At 39.6% G+C, this 12,188-nt stretch overlaps 1 protein-coding gene across 5 annotated transcripts in view; it reads left to right on the top strand.

Annotated features, from left to right (window-relative positions):
* The window catches only part of CHD7 (chromodomain helicase DNA binding protein 7), a 183,428-nt gene that overhangs the window by 121,601 nt on the left and 49,639 nt on the right, over positions 1–12,188 (top strand). For all 5 annotated transcript variants that reach the window (XM_059673112.1, XM_059673114.1, XM_059673110.1 and 2 more), the window contains exons 5-7: positions 987–1,124; positions 2,195–2,260; positions 8,198–8,253. In XM_059673112.1, the coding sequence (XP_059529095.1) occupies positions 987–1,124; positions 2,195–2,260; positions 8,198–8,253 (260 nt within the window). The remainder of the gene's footprint in view (positions 1–986; positions 1,125–2,194; positions 2,261–8,197; positions 8,254–12,188) is intronic.

Genomic DNA, 12,188 nt, shown 5'->3' with positions numbered 1-12,188 from the left:
CTACTTTTGCCCACCCTGGTATTGAAGATCCACACATACAAATACACACACATGGTTTTTTGTTATCTTAAATAGAATTATATGCTACTGATTATGAGACTTGATTTTCTTTTTATTTCACAATTTCTCTTGCAGATATTCTTAAGATATGTTATGTTATGTAGCTTACTAGAAGTGCATTTGCTGGGCCAGAGGGTCGGCATGTTTTAAATGTGCACAGATATGACCACACTGTCCTGCAAAGATATTTTGACCACTGTGGTGAGAGAGGACCCATTTTGCTAACAATCCTACTAATACTAGCTATTACCAATCTCTTACATTTTAATTAGTGTGGTAAAAATATTTTTTTAAATAAAATTACTTTTCATAGTCATTTATTATAGATTCTGATGTTCAGTCCTTTATCTCTTCAAAGGTTTCATACTGTTTCTTTTGGGACCAAGATTAAGATGCAAGCCTTCTATTTAAAGGTCCTCTTAAATATTATTGGTTCCTTGGATAAGAGTATACTAGTGTTTATCTATAATCTTACAATAGGAAAATAATGTAGATTATCTTCCAGTGCCTTCACTTTTATGAACTTTTTATTATGGGTAAAATTGTAAATGTACAAAAGTTGAGAGAAAAATATAATGAACCCGTATAGATCCATCACCAGCCTCAAAATTGCCTTCACTTTTGAGTGGTACACTGGCTGAATGGGGAATAAGATTTGTTGGTATCTCCATTTCCTAGTTGAAGGTCAGGTAGCTGGGGGAGTGGCAGAGCCATAGCTGACCCAGGTGGCTGACTTCAGATCCCCTAACCCCCACCCTCTATTTCCATGATAATCATTGCCACTATGGTCTCTTAGGTGATTTACAGGGTTAAAGCTATTTTTTCTTTAAGATTAATTTTTTAAAATACCCACCTCACCATCCCGAGAAGCTGTAACGCGCATCAATGATGGATTTTAAACTCCCTTTGTTGGGTTTGTGTTTTAGAAGAGACGGTCCAGCAGGCAGGTGAAGAGGAAGCGCTACACTGAAGACTTGGAGTTCAAGATTTCTGATGAGGAGGCAGATGATGCAGATGCTGCTGGGAGAGACTCCCCCTCAAACACCTCGCAGTCAGAGCAGCAGGTTAGCGTCCAGATTGGTGTGGGTCTCGCTGCAGTTGGCGCGATGGACTGGGAATGTTGTAGCCGGAACCTGAAAAGTTTAGCAAAGCAATGGAGTTGAAGCTGGAGAGCATTCATCTAATGTTGGTTACCGTGCTATGGGACACGAGCCGTTTAGCAGCATCTTTTAAAACGCCTTGTTCGCCAAATGTATTTTTATACAAGCCTGTGATGTGTGATTTGACACAGTTTTGGAGAACGAATGGCCTGTGTTGAGGAAGAGTCGGAACTAGGATGCATGGAAGCTGAATTTACTTCTGAAAATTCAATGCTGTAGCTTCTGGGACTTTAATAAACCACTCAAGCTTGTCTCCTGCTGTTAGGCACCGTAGGAGCGCCTTTATGAAATTACTGCCTTGTAGTACCCAGCAGGGCATACTCTATTCTCTGTGCAATGTAAATGACTTATAAAATAGTTGGTATAAAATATGGGTAGTAACTTAGGATTGATTATGGTAAAGATCTTTTAAAAAATATATAGATTATATAATAATGCCCTTTTCTTACCGTTATTGTTCTTTAGTTAACCACCGGCAACCCATTGTAAAACATGTTAAATGGAGTTTTGTATTTTATTTGGTAATCTGTGCTATGTTAGATTGTTACGTAACGTTTCACGTGACCTTCATGGATAAAAGCCGCCTACAATAGTCACAGAATGCTGAGTATATTTACCCCGTGGGTTTAGGTGAAGAAAGTTGTGTTTTTGACGGCTCCCGTGCAGAGATGGTTTTCTTCTGGCAGCTGGAGTTTCTGAATGCTCTCTGGCTTCAGGGATCCGTGCTAGACCACGTAACTAAACTATATAATCACAAAGCAATACACACGGGTCTTCCTTTTGCCTTTGTGCAGAGTGAGATTTTTGTTCTTTTCAATCATATTTTTCCCTACTGCGACTTTGTATCCAGTGTTTTAAAGGGTAGGAATTTAAAGGGCATAGAGGTGGATGCTAAAAGGGAATGGCTTCTTGCTTTTACAGCTTATCATGAAATGTTTTCCATCTGGATGGATTCATTCTCCTTTCTTTCTTAGGAGTCTGTTGATGCAGAAGGTCCATTGGTAGAAAAAATCATGAGTAGTCGTTCCGTGAAAAAGCAGGTGAGCACCGTCTGCAGTGATCAGAAACGATGGTGTATGTGGGACTCTTACATTATTTTTTGCTTTATAATTTTCTTTAGAGATTTTACTATTGGGAAATAAAACTTCTGGTGACAATGCTAATGTGTCTGATGTATGGCCCAATATAAATCTTGGGGATATTCAGCCCCAAATTAAGATATATCAACCAACCAGTGCTTTATTACACCGTTTAGAGTAGGCAAGAAACTCAAAAGTCTCAAACAAATGTATGGGACTTTCAGGGTTAAAGGCTGCCTTTTTCATAAATATTATTCATAAAAATAGTAAATATGAATTGATCTCTCATTTCCCTTAAGAAGAAGGTTCCTTGCCCTTCCCTAGCTCCCCATCCCCCATGGAAGTTTATCATTTTAGGCAATAGGTGTTTTCTCATACAATTAAAATATTAATATCTTTTTCTCAGTGCAAAGGTGAAATACAGAGCTATTTTCAGTGTAATTTTTGAACATTTCACTTATTCTTTAAAATTATTAAAAAATTCATGCTGATCTGCAAAGGTGAGCTCTAAGTACCTGTCATTAGTCTGATGACTTTGTCACTGAGGGACACGTACGTGGTGACAAAGAATTTCAGTAACACTGTTTTCTTTTACTATTGAGATTCCTGATTTCATCGCTTCTCGGCCTTTTGGCTAAGATCAAGTGAGATTCCTGATTTCATCCCAACTATCTCACTTCTTGCCCAGTTTGAGAAAATGCTTTCTGTAGTTTGAAGAATGGCATAGGCACCCAGGTGCGTTTACATATTCCAGCATACAATTTTTGGTGCCTCTAGAAAGTGGTTTTCTTTAGATACAGGTGTCAGTCTTTCAGCTTGAGTCATTGTCAAATACACAGGTCTTTCTTTTTATTTGCTTTCAAGGTGGGTTAGAAACAACCTCATTGTTTTGAAATGTAAAGTAAGTTGTTGAGTGTGTTTTTGAAGTAAAATATATACGAAGTGAAGTGTAACTTCACATCTAGAGAGCTAGGTAAAGGGAGGATTATGGGACTTAAAGTGAGATCCCAGGCTTATCAAATAGGAAACCTTTACTATTCAATACTATCTAGATCAGGGGTGGGGAACATCTGGCCTGCTGGCCATATGAGGCCTGAGAAATCACTCCGTCTGGCCCTGCCAAGGCATTAAGGGTGAGTTAATTAAATGTGTGACCAAAGATAGCAGGCTCATTTTTAAGTTGATGATTCTGTATGGCCCACGAATGATGTTATAAATATCCAAATGACCCTTGGCAGAAGAAAGTTTCCCCACCCCCGGTAGACTAAAAATGGTATGGCACCAGAAGTAAACTTCTCTACCTCATGGCAATACTGTTTGCTTTTTCTATTATTCAAATTGGAATTGAGTGTAGAGGGTATGGAGGGCTGTATGGAGTGGCTGTCTGGCGACTCTGAACATGAGGATTTCCTCTCTGATGAATTAAATCTCAACCAAATTTCCCACCTGTTCAAGCAGAAATGAGTACTGTTTAACTCATTAGAAAGGTTGTGTTTTTTTTGGTCCTACTAATGACACTAGAACTGTTAATTTGTGCATTGTGGATATATGGTAAAATTTAAATACTTGACATGCTTTAAAGAATAATCCCCTTCACTGAATTGAAGTGACTTGTTTGAGTAAATAGCTTGTGGTTTGGACGGGATATATTAATTTTCATTCATTTAAAAGTGCTTCAGCAGGCATACTCAGCAGGTTTGGGGGTTGAAATGATAATTAGCTCTATTATCCAGAGCTACTTAGACTATGCATTATGTAGGACATTGCTTTTTTCCTTCTATTTTGCCCACATGAGGGCTTTTTTTAAAATTATTTTTTAATTTTTACCTTAAACAGATAGGTACCCACATTTTAGAAATAGGTATTACCATTTACAGATGACCAGGTTTATCTTATCAAGGAATTTAAAATTACTATAATCTATATGAGGGTGGAGTGTTTGTTGAGTTAGAGCGTTTTAGGATCTCCATGGAGAATATTAATGGAAACATTTCTCTGGAGGGGGAGATAGGCCTTGAGGTATGATTGAAGTAAGAGGAGTTGTGGAGCTCATCGAAGTGCTTGTAGATTACCAGTATTTCATAAAGGACAACAAAAAAAACCATCGGAAGGTTGTCCACATTAGCAGGTACTAACTTTTTAAACTGCTAATGTTCTCGAAATAGCTATGTTAGTTATCAGTTTTACTACATTGGAGGGAAGTATGGCACATAGAAACAAAAGGAAATTTGAGATTTTCCCGTGGATGCTAGCTGTGCCTGCTGGTCTGTTTCCTATTACCATGAATAATTGAAGAAGTAACTCTAAGAAGGTAGGTGCCTTTATCTCCCCCTGGCAGCACTATAGAAACTGGCTATGGGCTCTCAGAGCTGACCCTGCACGGTGCTGACACATAGTGGGGATGCAGTTGATGGTTTTCAGAGTTAGTTGATGTCACCACTGTGGCCTAAAGAATGATCTGTTACGATGGAGATCACAGAGGTCCCCTATGTAACAGCATCTCCTTTTAAGTAAGGGCAGCTGAAGAGGCACTTATGTTTTTCTAAACCCAAATGAATATGGGTGAGACCCAGTGCAAGGGATAGAGTTGATCCGTGTACTTGAATTTTGAGGTAGATTTAAGAATGGACTTTTGGATGGCATAAAGGTTAATTCTTTTGTTTTCCACTTTTAGTCATTATGTAGCCCTTTCTGCTTTGAGGAAAACTCAAATCCTCTTTGTATCAGAAGGCCTGAATTGTTTTAAAAGTTAACTCTGACTGTATTCCTTAACTTTCTTTCTCTTTCTCTACACCATGTATCTTTTGAAGAGCTTATTTTAAATCCCAAGGGGTTTGTTTTAATCCTCACTAGCTAAACTCAGGAACAAAAAAATAGAGTAATAAGGAAGGCCGAAGTCTTCATCCCATTTGTTCCTAAGTCCTTTTCTCCTTAAGTGAGCCTACGATATGGCATCTCTCATAGAGTATGTGGTGGGTTGGCCCAGAGGTAGGAAAGGTTCGTGCCTTTGCCGTATTGATACTTTGAGGTGCATTCTCATTCTTTTTGCATTCAGAGAATTTTGTTCTTTTTTATGCTCAAGTGAAGCTTTGTTTCTGCAGAGTGACTGCCTAGTTTACTAAGAAAATGCTTAGGAAAAGGCCATTCATTCTTTCAGGCTCTACGGGGGTCATCATTTGCCGGATGGTTGGTGTAGATTCCAGGTGATGGAGGAGTCGCTTCGTTGCCTGATCAAAGTTCATGTGAACAGTGAGGCAAGAATGGCTTAATATGTTTGGAACTTAATTATCATATGAATAATAGGAATTTCAATAGATTCGTTTTGGAGTCTAATGAAAAACATATACACATTTCTCAAATTATTCTGTTGAACACATAAAATTACTTTAGAGGCCTGTCAAATTTAATGGTAGCCATCCAAGGAATAAAGTTGAGTGAAATTTGTGTGTGTGCAGAAATAGTGTCTTGACTCAGTTTTTTATTATATATGCCTGCTATGAAATGACTTCTGAAAATTAAGGCATTGGGGGTGGTAGGGATTGGAGCTGTTTTCAACTATCACCAGAGGCTGGTCAAACTGACCACCATTTAGAATTATTAAAACAATGCTCCTGAGGGCTTATGAATTTTCACTTCGGTTAATTGTTTTGCTATTAGTAATGTAGAAGCAATCAGCATGATAATATTTATGTGAAATAAATGTTACAAAACAGTTCTATTTATAGTTCTAGGGGCAAGGAGGTGATTCAGTGTGTGGTCAGTTAGAGCACAGGCTTATAATTTGGGACATCCGAAAGTAATGGGCCCTGGGATAATGCCACACCAGCTCCAGGTGCCTCTGAATGGGGCCTCAGAACCTAATCGCTTCCTCTGAGACAGCTCTAGACCTCTTGTTCGGCATCTCCACAGCAGGTTCCCAGAGGAAAAGCTGATCATGATGAGAAAATGGGTATTAACCAGAGTCAGGGACAGCTGATGGTTGTAAGAGTCAGAGATTTCTGGGAACAGAATAGAGACAGAATGAAAACCATCTCTATTGTCCACAAGCTGATCCTGTGTGCTTTGGTGCCCACTTCGCAGTGATGGGGTGGTGAAACCGCTTAGAGTGAGATGGAAAGGACGGCACTGCAGGAAAGATTGGGGAAAGGGGAAACATTGAAGTGAGAGACACATCGATTGGTTGCCTCCTGCACACAGGCACAGGATTGAGCCTACAACCGAGGTCCAGGCCCTTGACTGGAATCAAACTTATGACCCTTCAGTCCATTGGCCAATGCTCCAACCACTAAGCCAAGCCAGCTAGGGCAGTAGATCAGACATTTGAATTCCATTCTAGGTTTCAGTTTGATGGTATGCTATGAGAAGCATCAGAAGGTATAGGCTCACCTTTGTTTTTGATTTTCTCTGGTTATCTGCTATCTTATCTTTGCCTTTCTACTAGAATCTCCAGTTCTGTGCAAAGATAACATAACCTTGAAATCACTGCTAGAAAAAAGTAACATGGGTCCTAGATGCATTGTCACTAGAATTGGCTACATTTATCTCTAAATTAACTCCAGGTTTATGTTGCTGGCTTTTGAAGACATGCGGCAAACATTTCATTTTGGACAACTAAAAGTCTGAAACATCGACGGTGTTCTGAGTACTTTGGTTTAAGGAGCTGTTTTATGGTTGTGACCGTTTTTAGATCCATTATGGCAGAACCCGATATTAATGGGTTTGGACCACCCTCATGAATACTGTCTTCTTGGTGACCCTTTAGGCAGGTGGAAGAACTGTTTCAAATTTAGGTTTAACTGGTACATGCGAGGGTTTTGAAGAAAAGTTTAAGTTCACAATCTTGGCAGTAGTTTGAAGATTAGGAATCGAGGGAGACTGTAGCCTCTCTCGTGTTCCTACTTGCCTTCACTTTTTTTTTGTAGTATTTCTGAGACAGCTTAGCTCAGTGTGACCCTCAAGGCAGGTTTGGGTGCTCTTGTAAGAGTGTACAACCAATTCCTAAACATCTGTAAGTAGTGTTTATATCTGTATCCCCGATTTATCTGATCAAATGTTCCAGAAGAAAATTACACATTATGACTTGTTCAATAGCCTAAAACCAAAAGGAAAAAATGTCTTGAAAGGCATGCTGAACATGTCATACGAGTGGTATCTTCTGCATCCACTGTGGTCGGTAGGATCAGGGGAGATGGTACTGATAAAGTGACCAGGGAAGTCTTGATTTGGCTGGCGTGCATCACAATGCTAACCTTACCTCAGTGTAGTATTTGGAGTGTTAATTTTATTTGGCCGCGATGCATGTGAGACATCTTGTCTGAGAGATTTTAATTGTACCAGTGAGTAAAACTAAAACTGTGAATACTGATGCACTGAAATTACAGCATACGCACAAGGTTTAGTTTTATACGGTTTCTTGTTTAGAGTTATTAACTATATGGAGGAATAAATGTCTTTTAAATATTTTAAAACATTACAAAACCCACAATGTAAAGTTGCCATGAGGCAGCCAAGAATAATACATATGGCATTCAGGAGAGCAGTTGCTAATTGGCTGCTGCCTGAGAAAATGGTACACTTGGCGTCTACTTAACACTGTGGGTTTGGCAGGAAGCCAGATTTGGGGTCAGGTTGTTGTGAATGAAGCTGCATGTGGTTAGGGAGGAGTTAAAATGATTCATGTCTTAGAAGCCTTAGCACGTCGAGCAACGTGCAAGGGCCTAAGTGTGTCGGGCTACAACCCCCGGCCGCCCACCAGCTCACAACGTGCTCGTTGCTACCAGGACGGCCTGTGCTGCCTCTGTCATTCCCATTTCATGTGCGGATGGGAGTAACCCTTTCCTTTTGGAATATTCCAGTAGATGGTTTTAAGTATGTGCCTGAAATTTTCTTTTGTTGCAGAAGGAATCTGGAGAGGAGGTAGAAGTTGAGGAATTCTATGTGAAATACAAAAACTTGTAAGTAGATTGTGATTTTTTTTTTTTTGAATTGGGGAATATATTTTTTGAAGTACTAAAAAATGCTTTAAAAATATTGGGAAAATAAAATAATAATTGGAATTTGGAAACTGTGGTGTGATTTATTTAGAACTTTGAAGACCATTGCCTAATACCTTTTGATATTTCATGAATTTAATTTTCTGGAAAAGGTGTAATGGGTGTAAAGATGGACTAACTTTCATGCATAACCATGAAGTTCTTTTTAGAGGGGTAAAAACTCCTACAGTAAGAGAAAGTGAGTAGCAATACTACTCGCCTATCCTCTGAGGAGGAGTTTCACTCTGTGGGGCTCCCCTTCCTCCCTCTCTGTGTGTGGGATGCTGGGCCCTTGAGGCGAGAAGTCCACCGTCAGGCCAAAGCCCTAGAGAACCGTGACGTCACTCACATGTCGAAATGCAGTGAGCTGTGTTTACCTGTTTTTGTTTCTAATTTTTGTTCGGTGAAGTTGAATTGCATAACGTTTAAAAAACTGAATTGAAAACACTGTGTGTTGTTCTGCATTGTAGATGTAGGCAGTTTACTAGGACTGAACACACATTTTGGCAAGACAGCATCGTTTTAAGGGTCAGTAGTCATCTTGCTGAAGAAGACTAAGGACGTTTTCTAACCTACGCAACAGTCACAGGGCAAGGACCAGAACACTCACTGATAACATAAACATTAATTTTCTTTAAACGTTCTAGGAGAAGGAACTCAAATACCATATTAATAAATTCCAGGGTTTAAAGACAGGCTTTTGGAGTTACTGTCTGCACAGCCTAAGAAAACTTACCCGACCTCGTTAATAAAGTATCAGCCTCGCGCTTTTTATCCTTCTGCAGTGCTGCACTTGGCATTGTGTTAATGAACCGGGGCACTTCCAAAGTTCTGTGAGCAAAACCTCTTACCAAGTAAGAAGATAAGGAAGCCTCTTACCACTGTACAGTGAGAGTACAAGGAAATACGGAGTCTGGCAATAAAAAATGTTCAGTAAACATTCAATGTCGTCATCATTTGCTACTCAGAGCACGATGAGTTTGCACAGTTGGAAATTATGGGTATGACATGATTTTATGTAGTCGTATAAAGACTGTGGTAAGGGTAGGTAAGGAGGAGATAACAAAGTAAGCCAGAGAGAGTGAGTTCTTGGTACACTTACCAAATTAAAGTTAGAGCAAAGGTGCTTAAGTAATGATTCCATAAAAGGCACCGGCAGGTAGGCACCCACTAACTCAGGGTGGGGCAGTGGGACCGGGGGTGCTGGTCATAGAAACATCTCACCTGGCTGGCACAGCCCCGGAGGAGCTCACGGTGCTGCCAGGCCGGGGGGCCAACCGTCCTTCGTCAGTCAGATGAGAGGACGCAAAGGTTCTAAAACAACAGCTTTCCTAGCTGACAGTATTGGGATCTAAAGGAAATTAAAAAGTCCATAAAATGAACAGTTTCTGTTAACCTTTTTTTTTTTTTTTTGGACATAATTTCAGTTTTACAGGAATAATGCAAAAATGGTACAAAGAATTTGTTTTTCATTGTGTAATTAAAAAGTGCCTTGTAGAAAGATACTTTGAAATAAATGTGATAATGGCTGCCAAGTGGTGATTTAGTGATTTCATCACTCCTAAATTTATTAGTTGGGTTTCAACTATAAGGAAGAGCTTTACCCTTTTTACCCACTTGCTTATTTATAGCCGTGCAGACTTGTGGCGTTTTACTTGACTCCGTGGGTCATAATTCTTTATTATCGTTTACTTTGCTCGCAGTATCCCAGATTTGACCATTGGGAGCCCCTTCAATCCGGCCCCTCTCTCCTTTTGCCTTGTCCCGTCTTCTCTGAGCTCTTCCTTCCTTTTCTGACACAGGGCGATGCTCCAGACTCCTCCGGCAGTTTTCTTAGATGTGCTCATGGCTGCTGGGGAGTCATGCTCGGCCCTCTCAGTGGACAGGGCTAAAAGGGGGGTGCTTATGTCGGTGTGTGCACTTACGTGCATGGACGTGTGTATGTCTCTGTGTCATATATACACACGTCACACACACATACATGTTAATTACATAAACACACACCTCTACCTACCAACCTAACAACAGTAAAAAACAGTGCCTTTATATTGATAACTGCCGAATTGATTTCAACCCCACAGGGTTTATTCTATCCTTTCCCCTTCTAATATTAATAACTCCCTTCTTTGACCACAAGAAACCTGACTCTTATTTTCTATAATATGTTTGCTTATTTGTCAGTCCTAGAATATACAGGAAGTGGTTTCAGAAAGACTAGACCACATTTCTGTGAAGAAGAAGCCTGCTAACAAGTTCATTTGGCATTTGTTTACAGTTTTTTCAGGTTAGCCTGAGGGTGCAGAGGCTAAATCCCTTGTTCAGATTTCCTTGGGCTAGTTCTTCTCCTCCTCCTGCCCCCTTTCCGTGTGGTTATTTATTTGCTACATAGTTTGGTTCATTAGTTTCTGGTTGTATTTGTATTCCTTTTTAGCTCCCTGCCCCCATTCTTACTGATACATGTAATTCAAGTTCATGAAATATTCACTGGTTCAGAAATCAGAATTACACACCAAAGAAGTGTTACCCCCCTCTCCACCCCTTCCTGCTTTCCTTCTTATTCCCAGATTTATCCTTTCCAAAATTTTGCCATGAACATGCATAGTATGTGTATGTATGTATGTATGTGCATATATACAGATTACACATATAATACTTATTTCCCCTTTTTGCACACAGAAGAATAGCATATTAGTAGTATGCATTTGCACTTTGCTTTTTTCACAAGACTGCATTCTGGAAATGACTTGACAGTTCATAAGGCCTTCATTCTTTGTTACAGCGACATAGGACTCCATTGCACGGCTATCTCATAACTTACTCAGCCAGTCTCCTCTGTAAGTGGCTTCTGATAGTTTACAGTGACAGATAATGCTGCAGGAAATATTCCCACACCTGTATATTTTCGAATTGGTGGAGGCATAGCTTCAGGGTGAATTCCTAGAAGTGGGGTTGCAAGATCAAAGGCGGAAGGTACATGCAGCTCTGTCATTGCCACATTTCCTTCCATAGGCCTGTGTCAGTTTGCATCCAGTCCGCAATGGCAGAGAGCACCCGCTTTCCCTCAGTCTTTCCAACAGAGTGCAGTCTACTTTCTACTTTTTGTGAGAAATTGTATTTCAGTGTAGTTCCAAGTAGCATTTATTTTTATTCTGAATGAAGTCGAACATATTTTCATAAGTTTAATGGCATTGTATATCTTATTTTGTCAGTTGTTTGTTCATGCCTTTTGCTCATTTTTCTGTTGTGCTCTCCTCAATTTTTAAGTATCCTTTATATGGGATATTAGTTCCTTATCTGTGTTGTATATTGCAGCTACCTTCCCTCACCCCCAGTTTTGATTGTCTTTTAACTTTATTGCATTGTAAATTTAAATATCTATATTTATACAGTTATACCTATTAATCTTTTCTTTTATTGGGACTAGCTTCTGAGTCACAGTTAGGAAGCCTTTCTCTGCATCCAGGTTAGAGAGGAATCGCCGTGTTTTCCTCCAGACTCTAGAGCTCGCATGGATTCATTGTCTGTGTGTAGGTGCCTCATCCACTTGGTGTTTATCTCTGTCCCAGCTATTTGAGGTGCAGCTAAAGATACATATTTATTTGACTCTGTATCTGTGGTTTAGTCTAATCCTTTCGTCGTGAGCCTGTGCACACTGTTTTCCTTATAGAGGTTTTACAGTGTATTTTAATATCTAGATTCCCCTAAGATCATTTCCATTTTTAATGTTTTCTTTGATATTCTTGCATGTTTATTTTAATATTTAGTTCAGCATTAAGTTGCCTTGCTCCATAAAAATGCTTGTTTATATTTTTATTTACATTGTGTTGATTTGCATATTTATAATGTTTAGGCTGTCT

The sequence above is a fragment of the Myotis daubentonii genome, chromosome 17 (genome assembly GCF_963259705.1).
Source record: "Myotis daubentonii chromosome 17, mMyoDau2.1, whole genome shotgun sequence".
NCBI classification, from domain to species: domain Eukaryota; kingdom Metazoa; phylum Chordata; class Mammalia; order Chiroptera; family Vespertilionidae; genus Myotis; species Myotis daubentonii.
This window is presented reverse-complemented; position numbering and strand designations above follow the sequence as displayed.